We start from the raw sequence: 23,922 nt of genomic DNA, 5'->3' as shown, positions 1-23,922 counted from the left end.
GTTATATGATATTGCCATATTGATATTGTTTCAATCCATTTCACCTTTTAGAACCTGTAAATGTTTCAACACTGTCTGCTGGCGTGAGAGCACTTACACTGGTGTTTGGGGTTTTTTTGGGAAGAAGCCCTTGTGCTTGGGCTGTATTCGTCCTGTAGCAACACGGTAGGTAACATCAGCATCGATAGCACAGTCCCAGGGAGAACACGGGAGCACATTTTTGATGATGGGCAGAGGCAGGAGGCAGCTGGCCCCAATTTTTTCATTGTCTGGACTTTGTCGTCCAGCTCAGCTTTTGAAAACCACCCACACAGAGAAACACAAATGGCTCCTCTGCAGACTACATTGTCTCTTACGAACTAGACAAAGAGGCTAACGGCGATGTCATTAGTTTTGCAGGTATTTGGTCAGAAACATTAAATGTAAAGTTATATTTAAACCCGATGATGGCATTAGATGAACAGTCCTAGTTACACAATTTACCCCCGAGGGCTGCGCAAATGCTTGCATCAAATTTCATGGCAGTCAGTCCTGTAGATTGGATCTGGGTCAAAATGGTGGACCTACTGACCAACAAACCAACCAGCAGACTGACATTGACAAATGAAGCCATGATGCCAACATGGCTAGAAACTATGGAGTAAGTACGGACCATAAACCCAATGTTTTCCTTAGGTTAGTGGAAGACTAAGGTCAATCTATTTGGCAGAGGGTTCAAGGATGATCCCCTCAGAAATGTGTAAATTATCAGTAAAATTCACTGGGGACTAAGTACAACAGTTAGTTCGGAGTAAAGTCATTTAGTTAGTTTTGATGCTCTCCACATTGATTTTAGATTCTGAGGTGGCAGCTAAAACAGCTTCGGTGCAAGCCTCCCCTCGACACCTCTGGTTCCCTTGTTTCCGTCATCACCTTCACTACAAACTGCAATACATGTCAAGTGTCATCCGGGTCTTGGTTGGCTATACCGTCCAGCCCAGAACAGTGTTAGTGTCCGATCTGTCACCCCTTACAGAACATCCTATCTGCAGTGTGTGCTCCAAGGATGCTGATCGCCACACCGTTACAAATTATTATTTCCTTTTGAGGATTTTGCCGTGCTTGGGCGAAGCTCAACCCGTCCAAACACCAGAGATTACTACGAAATACAAAGCACAGTTGGACACGGGGCCATCAGTGGAGTGTGATAGGGCAGACTCTGCCAAGAAGGCTGTGGTTAATGCCGACCACATGGGATTAGATTTGTATGAAGCCACAGAATATGGAGTAACTCCAAAAACAGCTATCAGAGACTTCATCAAACAAAACAAACACATACAACCTGGACTGGACTGTATACTAGCTAGTTGGATATCGTAAATGTCATCAGGGGAAAAGAAAAAGAAAAAAGAAACCGTATCAAATTTCCAAAATCTGACGAACCAGATGGATCAATAGAGACATTTGATGTTTCCCAGACGATGAACAATAAAGACTTTGGCGATTCCCCTGACCTTTTAACTTTTCACTCCGCTTGCAGCGTTTAGTGTTTGACCAAATGCGCCGCTTCCCAAATTAATTATGTCCTGAACACCAAAACAATGGTGCACCATCAGAATCAGCTTTATTACCCCGGTATGTTTATACATACAAGCAATCCACCTGTTTTGTCATGCTCTCAATGTATTTACACAGAGATGGGCGAAACAGCTAACATCAAGGACACTAAAGCTTAAGAATTAAGGGTAAAAAAATAAAACATGATAATCTTCTAAACATCAACCACAGGCACTGTTGTTAAGTGCAGTCTCTTGGGCCACTAGCATGGCCGAAGATGACCATTTTAAAAATCTCAAGTTTGGTCTTTGCCACTTTGTCTGGAGTGACATGAAGATGAATCACTGATCATCGTTTTATTTCAATAAATTATTGATTGTGAAATAATTGGTTTGATGACGGAAGCAGCAAATTAAAGGACACATTCTTTAGTGCGAATGCAGTCCACACTTTGGTTCTGTTTGTCTCCCCATCCCCTGCTTTTAATAGTTAAATTTCATATGCCTGCATTATACCCCACCTACCTCTACTTTGATTCACTGTTTTGATGTGTAAATATAAAATTCATTGAAGTAGCGGGAAGAGCTCCATTCTTCCACAGTTTATCTCATATCTAATTAGATTTTTTTTTTTTTCTCTCCCTGTTTTCCATCTCTCTGGGTTCATTTCCATTTCATCAAGAGGGAAGGCTGACAGATACAGATCTCTGCCTGTTTAGCATTTGAATCACGCATCAGTGCCGAGCTTCTTTAGATGCTCTGCTGGCCTCTCGCCCCTCTCGGCCTAAATTAATGTATTTTTTTCTTTTTCTTTTTCACAGCTGTATTGATAGGATAGCAGTGAGAGGTGACAGGAAACGGGATGAGAGGGAGGGGGGTGACATGCAGCAAAGGGCCACAGGTGGGACTCAAACCCTGATCAAGTGGGGCGGCCCCTTTTTGGCCCAATTTGCCGTCACCTCTTTGCTGATTTATTTTATTTCTCTCGATTACTTTAGCGAGTTTTTGATTTGCTTAAATTCGCCAAACGTTTAAGCTCTTCCAAGTAGGTGTTAGCAGGTGTTTGATGATATTGGTTACTTCACTCCTTAACCCAGTGTCTACCATCACCTTCATTTTTTGGCCACATGCGGGCATCGTGAACGTCTGCTGTTTTGGTCTGTAATCTGAATGATGCAACATATAATGCTGAATAAATCCAACGTTACTTCTACTTCTACTAAATACCAACTAGAGTATTTTAGGGGATGAAGGGCAGAAACTGTACAGCTAAACAAAAATAAGTGTCTGCTTACAGTTTTAAACAGATTAAGATATTGAAAATGGCATGCTTTCATCGTCTTAAAGGAACAGTTGTGCCAACAAGTAAAATGCTATCATTATCTTCTCAGCCCCATGCCGAAGTCAGATGAAGTTCATATTCCGCAAAATGCTTCCAATAAACAACTGCAATACATAGGACTTGTTTAAAAAATAAAAAAATAAATAAAAACAAATGACAAACAAAAAAAAGAGGAACATAAGGAATTGTTCATACCTACTTTTTTTTGCCCCCCAAAAAACTCGACTGAAGCTGATAATCTATAAAAGCGTAACCCATCTGAAGTGGATGCACAAGCTCATGAACAAAATCATGTTAAATCAGTTTGAAAACCTGATTTACCTCCAAGCAGCCCCCCGTGTACTACAGTTGTTCAGGAGAATGTTGCAACGCCGTTTTGCTGTGAATCTCCAGAAATGTTTTGTGTACTTCGTCTGACTTTCCATCAACAAGTAACGATACAGAATGACTGACTTGTCACTTTTTTTTTTTTTGGACAAACTGTGCCTTTAAGATTGCAGATTTGAAACTGTGAGAAATAATAACTTGTGCTGTATGTAAGGGGGCCCTTGTTGCTTTGAAGTGTGATGGCCGACGGTGTTCCTAAACCGCAGCTCGAGAAAGATAACCGCGCCGCGTGAACATGCGCGAAATGAAGCTCTTGCTTTCCAGCAGAAACCTCTGTGGACTCCAGTCCGGACAATATACGGGCACGATGGCACTCCTTTTGGCACACATAACAGACAATGATTGTTTTGTCTCTCAGTCAAGGTTCCGCCAGGGGTGGACGAACATATTCACATCCTTTAAATCAGTAAAAGTGTTAAAACCACACTGTGAAAAGCGTCCGCTACAAGTTAACTTCCTTTATTCAAAACTTTACCAAACAAAAAGTATGTATTGTCGGCAAAATGTGAAAGTAATCACTGCGCAATTGCATGTCAGACAGATGTGATTGAGTAAACGGTACAATATTTTCCTCTGAAATGCAGGGGAGTGGAAGGATAAAGTTGGATTACAATGGAAATACTGAAGGAAAAAACAAGTTCCATAAATGTGTATTTTGATGTAAATGTAGTTAGTTACATTCAACTCACAGGCCAATTAATACTGGTTAACTATTAGATAAATATTGCTAATTTATAACCCATACGCTTTAGATTTATTCCATCAGATGAAGCAGAACTTTTTTTTTTTATAGGAGGGGGGATCGTAGTGGAAGCACTGTGGAGTCAGGTATTACTGTGTGGAAATGGATATACAACACAATATATAGCTCACAGCTCTAGCAGGATTTGCTGTACAAATATTTTGTTCAAAATACACGCCCTTGTTCCTTTGGAGGATATAATAAAAAGTGTGTGCTTGTATGTGCTGACATGCCACACTGAAAGGACATGAACGTCTCTACTTGGAGACACTTGTATTATCAACACAAGAGCTCACAGTAAAAAAACAGTTACCGCTTTAATACATTCAGTTGCAGGGCAAACTCTTCAAGGAGCAACACAGTACACCTGAACAATACTGCCATCAGGTGGCCGAAGCGTAACTGTATAATCATGACGCAAATCTGCTGTGATTAAAAGAAAATCTGTTGAAAAGACAGATAATAAAACACGATACGAGGCAAATTCTCTGTTGATATTACTTTATTCTACTACAACTGCCAACACGGTCAAGAACAGTCAGTCATTTCAGATTAAATTTTTAAAAAAAAACCTCTTTGCTGTAGATTGCACAACTGACAAGACACTGCGTATACGCTGGGGTCAGACAGACAGACAGACAGAGCAGCCATCTTCTTTGCTCTGCGAGCTGCTCCTCACTTCCTCTTAGCTTTAGCCTTGAAGACACGAGGCCGGGATACATTTTTGAATCCACCCTTGGCATTGGGCCGATGCCTGCCGGGGGGGGGGCACAGCACAGACAGACACACAGACGCAGCAGAACAAGTTAGGACATATGACTGTCGACTATTATTGCTGATGGAGTGAACAGATTTATTCCATCACAGGGATCGTTCTCCGAGCTCACCTGTTGGCCCTGTGTGCGCCTTTGAGAGGGCACTGTTTGCATTTGTGCGTCAGGCTGCCGCAGTTGAAGCAACCCTCCTTCCCTTGAGCTTTCCCGCATGGGTGGTCTGGAAGGGCACAGCGGCCACAGGACTGACAGTGTCTCCAGGCTTAGATGGGGGAGGGGGGGGGAAATTAAAAGAGAAAATGTGAAGCCGCTTTTTGTCTGAATGCGCATCTCACGACTGAATCTGATGTTACTGCGTCGACGCTTACGTACATGGTTTCACGCATTTCTCGCACGCTGAGCAGTGCTTCCATTCTCGGCCATCCTGGAGGCACACGGGAGAAGAAAGGTGAAGTTGTAGCATTTCCCTTAAGTGGAGTAAGCAGAATATAATGCGTCTGAGCTGTGGTGTTATACCTTGGATGGGCAGACATTGCACTTAGCACAGTGTCTGTTGAGGGACGAGACGAATCTCTGACACAGGGAGCAGAATCTAACAGGAGGAAAGGAAGATACGCAAAAGTTTAGCACAACTTCCAAATCATTCATATTAACTGTGTGGCTCTTACAGCTGCTCTGTCAAACTACAATACTTTGAGTTGCACTTGAATGCGTCCCCGATATGTGTTAAGACCGCTCCGTGAGGATATTTATATATTCTTTGATCACATACTGTAGGGTCTGAGACCACTAGTCAATGTAAATTCTTTGCATTTGTTCGGAATGACGTTTTTCCATTCGTAATATCAGCTTAATAAGAAGAGTGAAATGGTAAATCTTTAAAGAATCCCAGCACGATCTGACAGCGTTCATCAGTCTATTTAAGATTCAGTTTAACTGCTCTGCAGTCTGCTGGTGCAACAGAAGATACTGCTGTATCACTTGCCAGACGGCAGCGGGGTGAACTGACTGGGGCTCGGTCTGATTTATACCGATATGTCCGTGGTAAGATTCTGTAACTTGACTTAACTCTAGATTAGATATGAGAGACTAAAGCCAGTCGATACCTGTAGCCCTCCTCCTTGGGCAAGACGATGTCTCCGGGTGAAATGTTAGTAAAGAGTCTGACAGGAGAGTGCTTCCTGCCCGTCTTCCCGTGTTTGTACAGAGGGTGATTGTCATAGTCCACCTGGTTGGGAACAGAGTATTCACTTTAGAGTTTAAAAGTCCACAGGGACAAAATGTAGCATCTAGAAGAAGCATGTACTGTGGTAACGTTATAGTCTAATAACAGGAGATCACTGCCACTGTGATGCAGCTCCAGGGCAGTTTTGTTTTCAGTTGATTCCTGAGTCTCTAAGTGGGTTTTTTTTAATCAATATCAGTCGACTAATTATATCTGTATTAATCAACAGCTAAAAAGGGATGTACTGCCAGCAGACCTGGTAGTCCAGCATGGCAAATGAGGGGAGACACTCCAGGATCCGCGGCTCAAAGAAATACGGGAAAATCCAAATCATGGGCATGTCAGCGCTACCGCTGTCTGCACATAAAAAGAAAAAAAACAAAAAAACATGGCTGTTAGCTTTCAACACTTCAGAATCATTCATACAGCTTTTATTTTATGACATTTGTTGGTATGAGAGTTAAAAGCTGCACTTATCAATATCTGTACACGGTGTGAACAATGGATCAAATGACGATATAAAATCTATGGTGTAATGGAGGATCCTCAGCAAAACACTGCATTGTAACAAGATGATCAGTGTAACTCACATCACCCGTCAGTGGGTTTAATGTTGTGGCTGATATGTGCATATGTATATATAAATATATGTAGCCTATATCTTGTATATTTTTCTTGTACGTCAAATTACAAACTCTCAATTCACTATGCAAATGTGTCATGACAATTAAATGACTTCCCCATCCCTTCTTACACCACCTGTCCAGCAACAAACTGATGACGTTAAAGACTAGCTGGTGAACACAGTAGCACATTTAGCAGCTAAAGACCTGGATGTTTCTCTCTGGAGCTGGTGGAGCCCAAAACACAGCTGGCAAAAGAGTGAACATGACCATATATAACAAATGAATGTTAATGTTTCTCTGCTGGATGTGTAAATGTAACTGTTGTTGAACATATTTTTGCATAAGCAAACTTTATACAATGATTTTCTTTCATTTATAGCCTTAGCTGCTGACCTGCTGGCCATACAATAAATCCATTCTACTTTTAAAAACAAACTGTGACTTAAATAAAGTTGAAAGACCATTTAAAATGAGTTGTTTCTAATGTTCTCTAATTGTTGTGCATGCATGGACCAAAGATGAAAGAATGGCAAGGATTAAAAACAACCTCTATTCAAGAAATGTATGACAAATGTCAAATGATAAACCCCTCAAACGCCGCACAACAGCGACACTGACCCGGACTCTGCAGCTTCCTCCACGTCTGCGAGATCAGAGAGAAACTGTTGGCCAGGGGCTTCACCAGGCCGCCGAACGGAGGGTCGGCCACCATCACCACCTTATCCCCGTCGGACTCTGTGAGGAAGGCCTGCAGGACTTTACTGGAAGCCTGACGAGAAATCAGAGATACAGTTAAGCCCACAGGTTGACGCATACCTTTGTAGTTTCAGAGACAAAACAAGCAACAGTATTACAATCTAAAACAAACAAACTACGTGTCATATTACTAGTGTGGTGTATAATGTAAGAAAAAGTAGTTATATAAGAATACAATAACAGTGCCTCTTGGCTATCTGTGGCGAGTGCAAAGGATCTGTGTTGGAGCCAATTCGTCTTCTATGGCTTTGCGTGTCTTTTCATAGAGTTGGGAATAACCACCGAAAAAGGGCAGGCAAGGACTTGCAGCTGTCCTGGAGATGTTTTTATGTTTTTTTTTTGTTTTTTTTCTGAACTGGTTCGTTTTAAGAAAATTGGGAGAGAGACTGAGGATTCACTGATCTGATAGGGCGTTATCTGCTCGGCTGTCCAGACTCCACACAGCCAAACTGAACTGTTCACATGTTTGACGGGTATTCTCCGGTTATACACCAGCCCTCTCTCACAGGCACACTCAGAGCCAATTCCGATAGAAATGCGTGAGAAAAAGTTCCGTATCGTACGGTTCAGTATTATAATCGAGATTCACGGCAGCAAATCAAACTTTAATGTACTGACCTGGAAACCAAACCCTTACCTCGCCATCAAAAAAGTAATGGTTGAACATGTTGTAGTGACAGAACTCATCCTGGCTGTAGAACTGAGCATATCTGAAACATGGGGAAAAAAAAAAAAAAAAAAAGCATTAAAGATTAAACAATCGTGTAACTTTTATTAAAAGATTGACTGTTCGCTTCGTTTAAACCATGGGCTGGGAAACAGCAGCAGGTTTGGACACATCTACTGTACATGCACACAACGTGAGCAAACACACAGTGGGTCATGAGGTGTGTATCCAGGTAACGATTTAAGTGTGCGAGCGTGTGGTGCGGGTTAAAGCTTGCAATACGGGGACACACCCACTCTGCAACTGCTGCCCTGCACATTCTTTACAGGCCTGAACGGCAGACACAGCGCAAAGAGACACCTCAGGTAAGAACTGTTTGAAAACCTGATTTAACAAAGCTACAATTCAATCTGTATTTAAATGTTTGTTACGGATCTCCTGCCGTGACAGCATGTCGAGGTTTAAAATTTGATTCCACAGATATTTACTTTCACGGCATCTGGCAGATGTTTTTGTCCAAAGCGACTTAGATGCATAATTCATATAGACATTCATACACTGACGGCAGCGGCTGCCGTGCGAGGTGCCGACCAGCACATCAGGAGCAGTTTTGGGGTTCAGTATCTTGCCCACTCCGACATCAAGAACAGGGAAATCGAACCAGCAGCCTTGCAATAACAAGACGCTGGGTCTGCCCCTGGGCCACAGCCACCTAAAGTTAACATGCATTAAAAACAAAATGGCAATTTACCGCTGTATATATGCCAAATGTGATTGCCAGACATACAGAAAAAGCTGTGAAAGAGACGGTTTACAATTGTTTGGTTTTTAGTAAATATGCAGCAGAAAAAAAAATGAGACCATTTCCTGGATATTTCCAAAAAAGCTTGGCATGAACTCAGAACAGGCAGGTTTTGACAGACTTTCCAACAACCTGAAGAACTGGTTTCTCTACAGCAAACATACAGAAATGCTTTGGACACTGCAAAAAGAGGCGATATCTCAGGTAGAAGTTTAACACGTGTGGGGTTTTTGTTTTTTTTTCTCTCAGAAATGGCAGAACAAAAGGCATTTTCTGTCGGTAATGGGCAGTCAGCACAGAGCGGTCTCGGAGTGTCCCCTGCAGGCGCCCCTGGTGCACTGCAGGACGGACTGAGCTTCGCGCTGCTGGACGGCAACGGCGATGAGGTGGTTCAGCCTTTCCCACGGTCTCCGAAGCTACAGAGGAAGGTGGCGAACGCCGGACAGCCCTCTCAGGTAAGCGCAAGAGTGAGCAACGCGGTGCAGCACGACAGGGGGATTTCCAGAGAGCAATACAAAAATAATAGAAGCAGGGCATCCAGGTGATTGCAGGATGGCTTTGTCACTGGACTGATGGGAGACGCAAAATATTTCCTAGTCTACACGGTGCGCACCAGTGAGATTAACAAAGTTTACGCTGATTTACTTTAATGTGACTGCGTTATAACGCTGCACTCTGCAGGAGCAGCTGTCCAGACGTATGGAGGAGCTGCAGGCAGAAAGATCCAAGACTGAGGCTCACATTGAATCTCTGAAGAAGCGCAAGGCTGACCTCTCTGTAAGTTTGAGGCAGCGACAGAGATGACTGCAAATAACTTGATGACAAACAGAAAAATAACTCCTTTGTGGCACCTCTGTTCCTCCCTGAAGAGGAGCACGGAGGTGATGAAGCAGCGGGTCCGAGAGCGCTTCGAGAGCATGCGGTGCGCTCTGAAACAGGACGAGCAGGCCGTCCTGGACTCTCTGGAGCTGGACCTGAGACGGACCAGGACCAGACTGGACCAGGTTCTCAAGAACTGGACGCAGCATCAGGACCAGGTCAATAAGAACATCAGCAGCACCAAGAGAGCTCTGAGCAAGACCCCGGTACCAGGGGAAGGCCGAAAGGTTTGATTTCGACAGTTGTTGTGCACAAAAAATATATTTAACTCAAGAGCTTCCCTGCTGTTTTACTCAGGATTTCTGTTTATCTTTATCTCAAGGGCCCACTTGAGAGTGTGAGGTAAAACACTGCACTGGCACACGAAATGCTCTTAAAATGTCTTCACACCTCTCGGTCTTCTTATCATCTCTGTGATCGCTCTTCCAGTCCCAAGAAGCCGGACGCCTCTGAGCAGGAAATCCGACTGAACGAAGAGCGATTTGAAAGGCTCCTGAAGACATTATCCTCCATCTCCAAGAACCTGAGAGCTCAGCTGCAGAGGAAGACTCTCCTCTTAGGTACTGATGCCATTATTATTTCTGAATTATAGAAATCCCCCTTCGACCAGCTGACCCATTTAGGGGCAGTTAGGAGAGAGAAAATTCTAGTTCATTTGGGCAGATGAGAATAAAGTAGACGTTTCTATTTTGGTGTTGATCTTCTTGGCTAAAAATCAGAAACACACCTGAGAGTATATATGAACTAAAAACAGAGGTCACATCACTATATAGTTGAGGTTACCAACACAAATCACAAAAACAGAAGTGTAGATTCATGAACTATTGTTATTCAGACCTGCTGTGAACAAACAGCTGACTGCAGGATTTAGGTTTTGTTTATGTGAGCACGGCTGCGTGGCTACAGGTCAAATGTCATCAAAGTGTAAGTGTAAATCAATTCATTCTCGGTTTAAATTTCAGATTCTTGCCCCATGGCGATTGACAAGCAGACCTGCCACGGCCAGATCGCAGTGACCTCAGAGGGGCGGGGCGTGTTCTTCTCAGGCGCGGCTCGCCCGGCTCGCTCGGCTCCGGAGCACCCTCTTCAGTTTGATAAGGTGTGCTGCGCCCTGGGCCGCTCTCCCGTCCCGACTGCGCAGAGCTACTGGGAGGTCGACGTCCGCTGCTGCGCGGCCTGGGCCGTGGGCGTCGCGTACGGCAGCCTGGAGAGGAAGGGCCGGGACAAGGGCGCCAAGCTGGGCCGAAACAGGAACTCGTGGTGCGTGGAGCTTCGCAACGGCCGCCTTTCCGCCTGGCACAACGACCGGCACGTGGCGTGCCAGAGCGTCGGGCAAACGCCGCTGGGAAAGGTCGGAGTGTGGGTGAACTATAACAAGGGCCAGCTGATGTTTTACGACGCGGACACGATGGTCGTCCTGCAGAGGTTCTCTGCAGCTGTGACGCAGGTGTTTGACAGGGCTCACCACCAGTTCACCGAGCCCCTGTACCCCGCCGTACGCTTCCTGAAACCGCCGGAGAACCAGATGTGGCCAAACCACCTGGAGCTCTGCCATCTCAATGCTCCATGATACAGCGGCCACGCTCCACAGACAGTGAGGTGGACTCTACTGATAACGATGTCTGTGATCTTTTATGCCCACGTACATTCGACATTAAATCAAAGAAGACGTAAATGACATAAACTAACCTGAAGTCGATGTCCAGCAGCAGGCTCTTGATTGGCTCGTTTTTCTGCTCCAGATTTCGTAACTTGATCAGCTCCTGGAGTCTGGCACAAACAGCAACAATGTTAATGATCAGACATTTAATACAAATAAGAAATAAAACCAGTCTAACTTGACCATTTAATCAAAGGCCCAATACTGTAGAAAGTGAGATTTTCTGTCTAGGTGATGTATAAATACTTGAAGCAGGGGCGTCTTGACCTCGATTGTAAGTTGGATACTGATCGAGATCTCAGCCTTCAAAATCAGAAGGTGGGATCGAGGATTTAGCCACGTTCCCGCCATCACGTCCACGTTGTAGCTCGGCAAGTTAACGTTACCTCCTCTAACCCGAAGCTGCAGCCAATGGAAAGACACCATGTGCCTATAAACTGGTTTTGACCTCCCTCCTGCTTCTCTGAAATCACCTGTGTGGAAATACTCATCGTTTATAACCGGTGAGTTATACAAACAGCGCTCGTGTTTGTAGGCAAGAAAACCACAGATTGTAAGCAACGCTAGTGTATGTATATCGACAGGCAACACCACAAATATGGCGGGGATCTCCACAGGCATCATAAACTTTATGACTTGACTGAGAAAACAGAGTTAACGCAGGCAACTCCCCTGTCCCACCCGATTCAGCTCGCACCAAAGCAATAACTAGCGCTATAGGCGTATTTGTAGCATCAGACATGTGACCTTTAAATTTACTGGAGGTCTGAGCAGTGCAGATTTAGTGGCCTTAACAACAGACTGCTGGACCTCCGGGAGCAACACAGAGCTACATGACCATCATCGCATGTACCGCACATTAATGATGATTGGGAAATAGAAAATCCAGTCCTTTTCAAACTCGCCCCATCTAAGAAGCTCATAGAAGAAAAAGAGGGGAGTAGTAGCAGAGTGCACACTGCAATAGAGTCACTAGATGGCAGGATCCCTCTATGACTTCTCCTCTTTTATTTACAGTTAGTTTCCAATTAACTGGTGAAACAAGTTATTGTTGCATTTATAATGTTAATAAATTCGATTGTAAGGCCTTAGCGTGCTACACTGCAAACAAATAATGGAGATTATATCACTCATGACACCATGTAGACCATCTTTTGAAATGAGAATTAAAAATTTGAATGAGTTATCATGAAATTAAATCAGTGATTCCAGACTAATCAAAAAACGGCATGGCCATCTGTGTTTAACGTAAAAAAAAAAAGAAACCGAGAATCAAATCGTGACCTCAACATAAAAAATCAAATTGATTATTTGGGTAATCGTGATATCCCAATGTGAAAGCACTGCGCTGAATCCTTGGGGAAATGCATTCTATTATTATTATTATTATTATTATTATTATTATTATTATTATTATTATTCAGACTAACTGTGCCTTCAAACAAGACGCCAGGACCTCCAAGAGATTTTGATGTCACAACTATACAGTCAGCCCTAAAGAGCAGGGGTGGGAATCACAGCAGTAACTCACGATACAATTCACAATACGTTGAACGCGATGACAATTAAATCAAGACACGGCCATCCTACAATGATCGATGGATTGCAAAACAATCATCTGCTGGTATGACAGTGGAAATAAAATCAAGCCTCATAAAAATGTTGATTCTTGAAAGAAAACCAGTTGTTAGTGAATTTTAGAAAACCCTACTGTATACTACTGATGCTATCCTGTATTTCTGTATAGTATAATAAATAAAATCAATGATTATGTACTGCTACACTCTCGAGTGTCGTTCAGTGGCACGCCCACAGCACTATCCGATTGGTTCCGCTTCACAAGTAATAGCCACTCAACACTGAAGACAGACAATGTCATTACCTAAGGGATTTTGCTCAATAAAGCACATTGCAAAAGCCTTTTTTTCCCTCTCTCTCTCAAGACTTTGTGCCACACAGTGTTGTGCTACAGAGTAAAACACACCTGTCTTGCCTTTTCACTGCCACTCTGCATCGACGGGAATTATCAATGTGGTATAGACAGAATAGTGTACTGACCCTTTAAGGCAGCATGGCAACCTATCTGTAATCATCAAACTTATATACACCGTACGTCTCTCACCTGGGCGTGCCCACACACAGCACCTTCCTGTATCCGAGAGCAGCCAGGGTGTCCAGCAGGAAGTGGGAGCTGTGGTCGGTGAACAGGTACTGGGCGTTGCTCTTCTTGTTGGCCAGAGGACGAAGCAGCACACTGGGTCGCCTCAGTTGAGCCGCCGTGACGGCCGTGGATTTGTGATTGGAGTGGGCCTCGCGCTCTCCCGGGAGGAGGAGAAGCTGACAATCCTGACAGAACTTCATCTCGTCCAGCGGGAGCGAGGCAAACTTTTTGAACCTGAGGGACGAGTTATAGATCTTTGAGAGAGGGTTGGGTCAAATAGTTCACGTTTTGTATGGGGGGGGGTTTCTGAATTTGGTGATGTCATTTTGAGATTTCAATCCTGTTAATCCTGCAAAACAGTCGGAAGACAGCCATGTAGGACCATGCTATATAGTGTACATCTTGGATGAAGCATCCATAAGCAAGCCTCTTGTTCAGTGGAGGCCACGACAAGCTGCAGTTGAATTCTCACCTGCTACAGTACTGCTTCTGGGTGAACAGAGGTCTTTTTGACTGGTTCACTTCTTCTCTGGCCAAATGCCTGGCTTCAGACACCTTTAAGGCATAGTAATTCAAATGAAATGAGTTCAATGGATCAGTAAGGTATCAGGCCTGTTGTTATACGAGTGACCATCGGAACTCTGGCGAACCTACCTTTTCATCCTCCCACTGAAAAAAGTTGCAGTCTTTCCTGTCTCTGCAGGCTGAGCAGGCGTAAAACCTCCTTCCTTTCTCGCCCCCTTTGCCAACTTTCTCAAACAGCAAAGTTGGCCCTGATAAAAACACAAGAGACATGTATTATTATTCCGTTAGGTGTGACCCTAAAGCCACATTTCTACTACTAAATGCCACACACAAACACTCACTAGTGCAGAGGCTGGGTGTGTTTAGCTTCAGCATGGCTAAACATTAGCAACATCCCTCTGTCAAAATACACCATGGCAGCATGGAGGGTAAAGTCATTTTTAGTTTATATTCTTATTGGCATGCAAATTTGTTTGGTTATTTATATACGCCGAATTTATCAAAACACATTATTCATTCGTATGGTTACACAAACATGCAAAATGTGTACAGGTTTTTCTTGAAAGGCAAAGCAACGTTGAAATATAGCGTATTTCCTAACGGAGTTTTGCTGTAGATGTAGACTTACCGTGGGGACAACATGGCGCTGTTTTATCGCCGTCTGGAAATATGACGTCTATCCCAAAAGTATCGTCGTTAGCGTCGGTCGCATCCATGTCACTGGGGTTTACACAAATAACGAACTTTACTTTAAACTGTTTGACACGAGAGGCGCACCGGACAAGTGGAAGCCACGCATGGATCTTTAGACATGCCGTTTCGAGTCGCGTACATTTGACGTCACGATGATCTTGTCGCAGCCAAATCTCATTGGCCATAAATCAAAACATTGATTTGGTGATTCAGCCAGACTGGGCACTGTTTTATATTTTGGTTTTGATGAAAATTAGAGCTACATTTGGAAGTGAGTGTTTTATCGATGCTTTCGTGATTTCAATGGATGAACTAACTTCATACACGTTATCTGCCTAGTTATAAATGTTTATAAATGCTTTTATTTTTTTCAAAAAACAAAACAAAACAAAAAACCATATATATTAATTAACACTTAACACTATGTTGATAAAAGGTACATTTATAGTTAGGGCATAATTAAACTTGAATTAATAGTTGTTTCACCATTAGCAAACACTGAAATGCGTTGTAAACCGTTTTTTAAGCATCTGTAAAGGTTCATCAACATCGGCTGCAATTTAAGCTCGCAATAAGCAATAATTTATATTTCAGTGCTTGTTAACAGTGACATAACAACTATGTCAACTACAAAGTAGCTATTTATGTGTGTATTAAGTTTAAATCATTTTACATGACGTACATGTTCACGACAAAGCAGTATTTAACCACTGAGTCGTGTCTGTAGGTTTGATGATACATTTCAGTAAAGAAAAAAATAAAGAAAAAAAAAGAATAGAAGGAACAAAAGAAAAGAGAAGAAAAGGCTACCTTTGGCGAAATACCACCTTATTTCTGAGTGCTTTGTCATATCTGAAAAAAAAACAAAACATTTGTGTGTATTATATTTCATTGAAAGCTTTGTCATCTTCATCCACTTTCCTTTCCTCAAAAGCTTTTTTTTTTGTACAAATCACTGACCCAGTTCATTTGGATTATAACTGAAACGAACTGAGCGGTATGATATTAAACACCTTCATCATCGCTTCTCACAATCGATTAAAAATACAAAATCAGTGAACGCCCTGCGTAACGTGAGGCATTTCAGAAAATGAAAATGCAGCTCTGTCGCTGCCAGTGTCTGTCACAATGCATTTTGTTTACACAACTGGCTTGTAGTCCAACATCAGCAGCACGCTGCTCATCAGAATGGGTGTTTTCCTTCTTAGATACTACAGTTCCCGCGCGTGCCGCCCTGCCGTGGCAGTGGCGCTGTCAGCCTGAGGATGCTGCGTTCAGGAGCAGCCTGCTGGATGCTGAAGCAAGGCGGAGACAAGATGCCCGCTGTTACTTAGCGTAAGACCGAAAGCGTTGGGTTGTTTCTTTCAAAGTCAAAGCATAAAGGTTTGGGAATTAAGTGATAAGACTAATTAACTAATAATAGCCCACTAATATCTTTTTTCTCTCACTCTATTTTCTTTTATATGGTATATTATGTATGTAAAATGTATATGAGTCCATTTCTATGTCTTACCTTTTTATCAAATAGTCTATTACTATTATAGTATATTATTATAGTACTATTACTTTACTGTTATTATTGTTACTTGTAACATTACTGTCTTTTTGCTGCTGTGACACAGAAATGTTCCCATTTGCCGGACAAATGAAGGAGTTCTGATTCTGAGAAACACCTGGCTTTGAAACAGATGCATGATTTTCTTGAATTCTGCCCGAACTTACCTTGAGTAACCCTAAGTCATGCATATGAATACAGTGGATTCAGATCTCTTTTTTCCAAAGCAGCATATTCATTGCAGTTGTGCATTCACTATTTTTGCTGCTGTGTGAATTAAAAGCATGGACACACAGGATTGTTTATTTATATATTGTACGATGCCTGCATATAATCCTTTTTGGGAGGAAATCAAATTATGTGATCAAGGTCTCATGACCGACCAAGCAGAGCCAGCGACTGACCCCAAAGACAAAGCTTTTTAATAGCAGTCCACTAGCGTTTCCCTCCTATAATGCTGTTGGACAGTTTGAAAACAAATGACCAAAACTAGAACTAGATCAGAACATCACCTGTTATATTCCACACATCCGACTTCCTTTCCCAAACCTTTTTGTCTACATTACCCACAATAACTTGGGTACAGTGACATCACTGGAGGCAATTCATCTCATATGCAGTGGTACTCTCTGAAACCTGTAAACACATGCAAAATTTTAATTATGCAGCCAAAATGATCTGTTTTTTCTGTCATTTTAATTTAAAGTCCTTGAATAGAAGAGAATAGAATATTTCTCTTTATTTCAATATGCCATTATACACAATGGCTTTCTCCTCAGGTCAGGAGAAAAAATAGTGCAAAGTAAGAAAGGGAAAGTATACCAAATGTAATATATAGTAAAAAATATATATATGCATATATACACACACAAAAGAAAAAACTTATGAAAATATTAGAGGTAGCAGCTTTAAAACAGTAATTGTGCAAAGTATGGCCTGTATAGTATTTAATTTGGTAAATAAATGTAATTGACTTGGTTATTCTCAAACCAAACATGCTTCACTAAATAGTTAATATCTGGTGTTTTAATTGGTTGAATAAAAGATAAGTTGAACTGTATTTGAATTTTGAAGTGGAACGTTCAGAAACACGTTTATTTTGAAACACCGCACCGGAAACGCCATTTAACCTTCCATCTGGCTTGACTCCGGTCGCGCTCCTCCACCGCGCGCCCACACCCAACCTGCACTGTAGTGCCCGTACGGTGAGGCGGCGCAGCCCCTGCAGTGTATGCGGGACATTGTCTTCCTCGGCGCGGCTGTGTGTGGCGAACTGCGCGTCCTCGGCAGCCAGGGACAACCGGGCTCTGTTGCAGCACCCTCCCACCCCCGTCAGCGCCACCACCACCACCACCTTTCGTTAACATTTCCCTGCATTCATTCTGTTTGCTGACACACTGAGGCTCGTGCTCGCGCTGCGGCTGCTCGCATCATCCATGCATTGTCAATGTGGATAGTGGGCTTGTTTACTGTGCATCATCTGACTGGAGAGGAGGACGTCCGAGTGGTACCATGAGCAGCACGGGTAAGACCCATTTCATTGTAGACTGTACTGTTTATTCCCCCCCCCCCCCACCTTCTTGAACTGGGTCAATTCTTCATTAATAGGCCAAGGAGTAAAATCAGAGTTACATACGTTTCATCTTCCTGCGGAGGTGTGTGTGTGTTGATCAGCAGAGTCTGTGTTTTGCTCTGGTCCTATTTTTCCACACCGCTTTGGCATCAAAACTGCATTCCCCCTGTGAAAAATGATGTGTTTACTGTGCATTTACAATCTGTAGGACTACTACCCTGTCACTCCGTGTCTGTTCATGCAGGCTGCAGCATCTCATCACAATATGTGATGCTGTCTGATGTTAAGACACAGTTTCAGATTTGTCCCTGTAGAAATTCATGTCATGTCACAAGGGATGTAGTCGTGCCCACAGTGGGGTTTGGTGGCCCCCTTGTTCATCATGTTCCTCTGCAGTCGCTCCTGGTTTTAAAGGGGCACGGCTGCTGTTTACAGCAGGGCCTGACTCCTGGCAGGCTGCTGTCACACCTGGCTTTGTCTCCCCCCAAGGAGGATTCGACCAACGTGACACGAGGCTGGTGTTCATTTTAAAAACAATGTACTGTCCTGCAGCGACAGCGCTGCACTGTTTGTTTTTACATAATGCAAATAAATACACATAAAATGCTCGAGCCAACGCAAGTTCCACCCTTGAGAGCCTCCACGCCGAGAACTAGTGATCGTAGAAGTGCTGCTTACCGAGTTGACAGAAATTCAGGTTTTTAATAAGGAAATGCCATTGGCTCAAACAAGGCTGGGTGATATATTGGTATTATATCATTATCCTGGTGTGAGACTATGTGTTGTCATTTCCAGGTTTTAAAGGCTGCCTTACAGGAAAGTGAGGTCATTTTTTGGACCTACCGGACAGTTCTACTAACATTTGCCCTCACCCAGTTAGTCATTATATCTATAAATACCAATGACCAACCCCTACAATATTGTCACAATATTTATATTGAGGTATTCAGTCAAAAATAATGTGATATTTGATTTTGTGGCTCAGTCCTAGCATTCACAAAGTGCTTTTGAAGAGACTTCAAAATATCTATCTATCTATCTATCTATCTATCTATCTATCTATCTATATGTAAATATATATATATATATATATATATATATATATATATATATATATATATATATATATATATATATATACAGTATATATATGTATTGTTGATCACCATATAGAAGCAATCGCAATGTTTATTTGTTTATAACTTGCGGACAGAACCCCTGTCTCACATACTAGCTGACATACAGTTTACATGTTCTTTTTCATGGCGTTACTTGAAAATGTAAATATCTCATTGATCTGAAATACATGCGTGATGATTTATTGTTCGGTAATAACAACGCTTTCAATAACGTTAGGTTGGAGACATAATTTACCTCTTGGGTCACAGACTAGGGAAAAAAAAAAAGACTTCTTAAATTTACCCAAAGTAGTTTTTCCAACCTCTGGTGGGGTTTCAAAGACCCCAGCAAAGCAATGCAGTTCATTAAATAAGCACGGTAGAAGCATCAGATGGGTAAAGTTACCGATAACAAGTTTGCCGATATTGCATGGTTTTCTAATGCGAATCAACTGCCAGTCATTAGCCTGGAAATTAGGATATTATTTTAAGGTCATGTTTCCAATTCCTACCTTAGAGAATGAATCTGAACTATAAACTCACCCAGAATTTTGAATTGTTGAGCTCTCAGCACATAAAGGTTCTAAACTACAGTATTTGTAGCCTCCTCAGCTCACATAAATGCTAAAATTTAGCATTCACATCTGCATAATATTGTATTTATTAGAGCGCTCGTGCGATAGATGGATAAACACGAACTTTTAAATCTGAGTTAGCACCTTATCATTGCTTAGGCCGTATGCTAACTAGCGTAATTGTGTTTCCCACTTTGTGAAAACAAGCAGACAGACAATAGAAATATCAACAAACCAATGGCAAAAATGGCTCCATAGCCACCATGATGATTGATATGGATATGAACTGTAATTCAGTCTATTCAGCTAATTAAACATTAGCTATATATTCAGTTTCTTTATATCTGGTTGCAGTTGTTTGCTAGCCGGCACAAATGCATGCTATGAAAACATTTTAGCCAATTTAGCATTGTTATCTAGCGTGACCACAAGGATGTTGTATCAGTGGGAGTAACTACCTTGAACTAGTACGTGAATAAGGCTTTTCAGTTATTACTGCTGTCCCGATGCTACCTGATAGCAGCGTAATATTCACTCCCACATAGAGCACACAGGTTAGTCTGTGGGAGAGGAAATCTCCTGTCTAAATTAGAAACGGAGAAATTCTAGTGCTCGATTTAAGCCCTGAGAGCAGAAAAGGCATAGATGGCCCTTGGTTTTAATGAGAAGGCCCATCGATGGGCTGCAGCACTGCCCGAGCTGTTAATGAGAGTGCTGCAGTTCGTCGGGGAGTCGAGACGAGAGAATTTAATTAGCACACTGCTGTAAACTGCAAGCAAAAGAGGCAAACATCGTTTGTCTGGGACTTGGTGTCTCTCTCTACTTGGTGCTGCCCACTAAAAGTTTGACCTTTTAACTTTTGAAAATGTTTGCTGGATGTACAAGAGGACGTTAGCAGAAAATTCGTCTTTGTGATTGACAGCTAAGCCTCAACATGTAGGGACACACTGTCTCTAAAAACAGTGCCAGGTGGGTGTATAGAGAGATATTCAACGGGATTTCGATACAGCTGTGTGGCTAGAACTCGATTTTGAAGACGGGGGCATCAGCCCAAATAGAGGGAATCTCTGAATGACGACTTATGTGGAGTGTGTCACCTCAAGGGCAGTAGTACTTCAATTGGACGTTCATTCAACGTGGTCCACGCCTTGTGAACAAAAGTAAACAGTCTGCTTTGGTGATTGGTCATCTTGTTAGGTCAAGGATTTGTGTTTTCAAATTGTTACTTTGTATTGGTTTCAGTTTGAAGGGAAAGAACTTCCCATGCTTAAGAATCCCCACCGTCACTTTCCTGTGTCTGTTTTTCCCGATCTAGCCCGATCCTATCAACACAATGTCATTTTTTTCCAGACATTCTTCCAAGAACCTTCATTACCCCGTGACCTCGGCCCTCGATTGGGATAGCGTTTTAGTAGACCTGCTTCTTCCTTTGAGAAGGACACATGCAAGATCTGTATTTATAGGTGTCTTTGTGTGATGGTTAGGTGCCATACCATTGATTACCTAATCAAACCGCAGGAGTGGTGCGCTGGGGTTTAAATAAACCCCTCGGCAAAAGGTTTGGCATGAACACACCCTGCGAGACAATTACAGTAGTGTAATGTTACAGGCCAGTTTGCCTTCTTTCAATTCTAGAAAAGCAGAATGACATTTTATCTTGTAATTATCAATATCTGGAACTTGTTCACCATCAAAAAGTTATTGAGTTACATTAGATGAGATAGGTAACTGGGGTTTGTGTTGAGTTCCCAGGGTTAGGGTTAGTTGTGTCCTCACTTTTTTTTTAATTTCCTAGAAAAGTCTTGCTAAACCTGTTATCGTCCTAGTATAGGAAAAAATATACTTTGGCTTCTATGTATTTCTTAAAACGAATGACTATGTTACAATGTACAGATTAAGGGTTTCATCCATATCCGTGTTTTTATCTAACTTTGAGCATTAATGAGCCTTTCTACCCACAGTCTACTTCCTGTGAGAACCCCCCCCCCCCCCCTGCACAGGCATTAATTCTCAGGGACTGATAGGGATGGGTGATTGTGGAATAGCCTGATAGCTCAGATTACTGCCACAGGTCACACACGGAGACGTCTGATCACTGCTGTTTCTCAGGCTGTTATCTGCCTGCTTGTGTACAGCTGAATCCAACTGTGTGGACCTGCAGACTCTTTGGCAATATCCTCACGACTTGTTCGAAAGAGAAAGACAGCATGGATCAGTTTAACGTTTATTTGTTGTGCAGCCCGGTGGTAGTGTGAGATTAGCAGCGGCACACACCAAACCTCTTTACGATCACCACGATCAGAAATAGAACATTGGTCTAATTGGTCCCCATCACCTTCATGATAACACCTGTCCATTTCAATTGTTGAATGTTACCAAATGGAATGCTTTGTGGCCCTGTCTGGCCTGTGGAAATGAGAGCAGGGTCTCATGAGTACTTCCATCACTCCATACAGATGTTGGTGAGTTGATCTTGAGCTAGAGTTGAGCTCTGAACCCAGCCCACACCCTGGTCTTTACAAACTGGACTGGTACTACCACATTCAAGACCCAAATTTCAACCCAAGAGGGGCCTGGTGCTATATTTAATAGCAGTGGTCAGTAATTCAGTGGTCAAGAAACAGGAAGTTGATGTAATTCCATTATCTATTGTCGAATTTGCAACAAACTTGACCTGAACGCCACTTAATGGCAACAGGAAGTAACTCGCTTTTTAATTTCACTACTTTACCTATGTACTCCTGTATTTTAGATGGAATAAGTCCACCTCAAATTTGACTGGAAAAATCCTGAAGGCCTTAATGGTGATATTTTGTGAAGATTCTGAGCTCTCATTGGACGCTGATGTAGTAGCAAGGAATCATTCGCCAGTAACCAGGAAGTTGTTAGAAGTTCTGTGTAATCGGTCCAATCTTTCGAAAAATGTTGCATTTGATCAAAGTCCCACTCACAACACTTCTACATGTCAATTAGGAGATATAGTCAATGCGCCTCTTGCCGAAAGTAAGCTTTGTCTGGTGTGGTCTAAGCTTGACATCTTTAAATGTAATGCGCAATTAGTCAGTTTTCCCTTGTACCACATAGTGGAGAGACTTAAAGTGGTGATATGTAGCAAGGATGAACGTGGCATTGGGCTGCCCAGCAGCCCCGATGCATGCAGAGTTGTGAGGGCTTTATATTTCTTGATTTTTACATTTGAGTCACTGTAGAACATCTCAAAATCCTTGACTAAGAGAATAGCTGGCATCGGTACCAGCTATGAATCAGGAACTCCTGGCTAAGTACTAGCCAGTGAGCAATTAAATCCACCCAGAAACACGCACATATATGATTATCTTTTGGTAGTTGGTGACACTGTTGGAGAAAGGCTGCCTCCCTGATCCGCCTCCAAATAACACGTGCCAAAAGTCATGTGTAGCGGCAGTGCGCGCAGGAGGTTTGCGCTGAAAGGAATGTGTCTTTAGGGTGTGTGTGTGTGAGAGAGAGAGTGTGCGTGTGTGTGTGTGTGTGTGTGTGTGTGTGTGTGCGTTGCTGTGTGTTCTCTTTCAGGAATCATATGTTTGTTTACATATGAGCAGTTTGACTGAGTGTTTGTAGAAAGGAGAAGAACAAATACTGGTGTGTGTTTGCATGAATTTGTGAATACATGGAGTTAGCTAAGAGTGTGTGCGTGTGTGTGTGTGCTTATGTCAATTCCATGCCTATATTAGCATTATATCATTGGGCTCTATCTGGTATAGGCTAGTTTGATCCTCTGTATCTCTCACGGATACCACGCAAGTTGTCCCATATAAATAAAATATATATAGAATAGAGGTATTTTGATTGGTTCCCCGTTAACCTCCCTTTCACCATGCAACTTGAGTGAAGCCAATGTACAGAGACAAGAAATACATACATAAGAATAACATGAAGTTACCTTTTCCGATCAGTAGGTAAGTCAGTACAGCGAACGCGATTTATCTGTCAAAGGTATCATGAATTTACTTCCCCCTGTTCCATTTAATTTGTCCCAGTGACAGAAGGCTAAAATTAGTTTTGTGTCGAGTGCTGGCACACATTAAGAAGAAGAAAATGAAGACAGCTCTGAATATACAGTACCTTTGTGGTGTCGAAAATACCCTCTTGTAAGGTAGGTAATCAGAAAACTTACATTAATTCAAATGGTCAGTTTATACAACCTTGCTTGACCTGATTTTGCCGACATCTACTGTGCAAACATCTGTCCACAAATAAGCATTTTCAACAACCCTTGCAAAGCGCTCCTGGCGGTCTAAGGGTTGAAATAAAACCTTTAATTATAAGCATTCAGCGTATTAAAAATGAAA

At 42.4% G+C, this 23,922-nt stretch overlaps 3 protein-coding genes across 4 annotated transcripts in view; 2 read left to right on the top strand and 1 right to left on the bottom strand.

The window, feature by feature from the left end:
• Positions 1-4,490: 4,490 nt before the first annotated feature.
• On the bottom strand, positions 4,491-14,914 carry zcchc4 (zinc finger, CCHC domain containing 4). 2 transcript variants are annotated; one of them, XM_037113203.1, is made up of 13 exons: positions 14,709-14,914; positions 14,210-14,328; positions 14,028-14,110; positions 13,517-13,789; positions 11,424-11,504; positions 8,024-8,096; positions 7,249-7,399; positions 6,261-6,361; positions 5,886-6,007; positions 5,296-5,371; positions 5,152-5,203; positions 4,894-5,041; positions 4,491-4,763 (listed from the first exon to the last, which is right to left on the bottom strand). In XM_037113203.1, exons 1-13 carry the CDS (start codon positions 14,794-14,796, stop codon positions 4,682-4,684), a joined length of 1,449 nt encoding a protein of 482 aa, XP_036969098.1. In that variant the 5' UTR covers positions 14,797-14,914; the 3' UTR covers positions 4,491-4,681. The 2 variants fall into 2 exon arrangements, with proteins under 2 accessions (XP_036969098.1, XP_036969099.1); XM_037113204.1 differs by having other exon boundaries at positions 4,491-4,760.
• Positions 9,108-11,433, top strand: LOC119027766 (tripartite motif-containing protein 14-like). Its single transcript, XM_037113205.1, has 3 exons — positions 9,108-9,310; positions 10,164-10,294; positions 10,697-11,433. Exons 1-3 carry the CDS (start codon positions 9,237-9,239, stop codon positions 11,302-11,304), a joined length of 813 nt encoding a protein of 270 aa, XP_036969100.1. The 5' UTR covers positions 9,108-9,236; the 3' UTR covers positions 11,305-11,433.
• Positions 14,915-17,494: 2,580 nt separating the features above from the next.
• ablim2 (actin binding LIM protein family, member 2) overlaps positions 17,495-23,922 on the top strand; it is a 94,517-nt gene continuing 88,089 nt past the window's right edge. The window contains exon 1 of the mRNA XM_037112556.1: positions 17,495-17,853. Within this exon, the coding sequence (XP_036968451.1) occupies positions 17,841-17,853 (13 nt within the window). The 5' untranslated portion in view covers positions 17,495-17,840. The remainder of the gene's footprint in view (positions 17,854-23,922) is intronic.

Source organism: Acanthopagrus latus, chromosome 10 (genome assembly GCF_904848185.1).
Source record: "Acanthopagrus latus isolate v.2019 chromosome 10, fAcaLat1.1, whole genome shotgun sequence".
NCBI lineage: Eukaryota > Metazoa > Chordata > Actinopteri > Spariformes > Sparidae > Acanthopagrus > Acanthopagrus latus.
The sequence above is the reverse complement of the archived record's forward strand: the minus strand, read 5'-3'. Positions and strand labels throughout refer to the sequence as shown.

Coding starts and splice junctions, on each gene's coding strand:
- zcchc4 (XM_037113203.1), bottom strand. CDS start 14,796: ATGGATGCGACCGACGCTAACGACGATACTTTTGGGATAGACGTCATA. Junction 14,111..14,209: donor TTCAGTGGGAGGATGAAAAG/GTAGGTTCGCCA, acceptor TATGCCTTAAAG/GTGTCTGAAGCCAGGCATTT. Junction 6,362..7,248: donor GAGGAAGCTGCAGAGTCCGG/GTCAGTGTCGCT, acceptor TTTTATGTGCAG/ACAGCGGTAGCGCTGACATG.
- LOC119027766 (XM_037113205.1), top strand. CDS start 9,237: ATGAGGTGGTTCAGCCTTTCCCACGGTCTCCGAAGCTACAGAGGAAGG. Junction 9,311..10,163: donor ACGCCGGACAGCCCTCTCAG/GTAAGCGCAAGA, acceptor TCGCTCTTCCAG/TCCCAAGAAGCCGGACGCCT. Junction 10,295..10,696: donor GAGGAAGACTCTCCTCTTAG/GTACTGATGCCA, acceptor TTTAAATTTCAG/ATTCTTGCCCCATGGCGATT.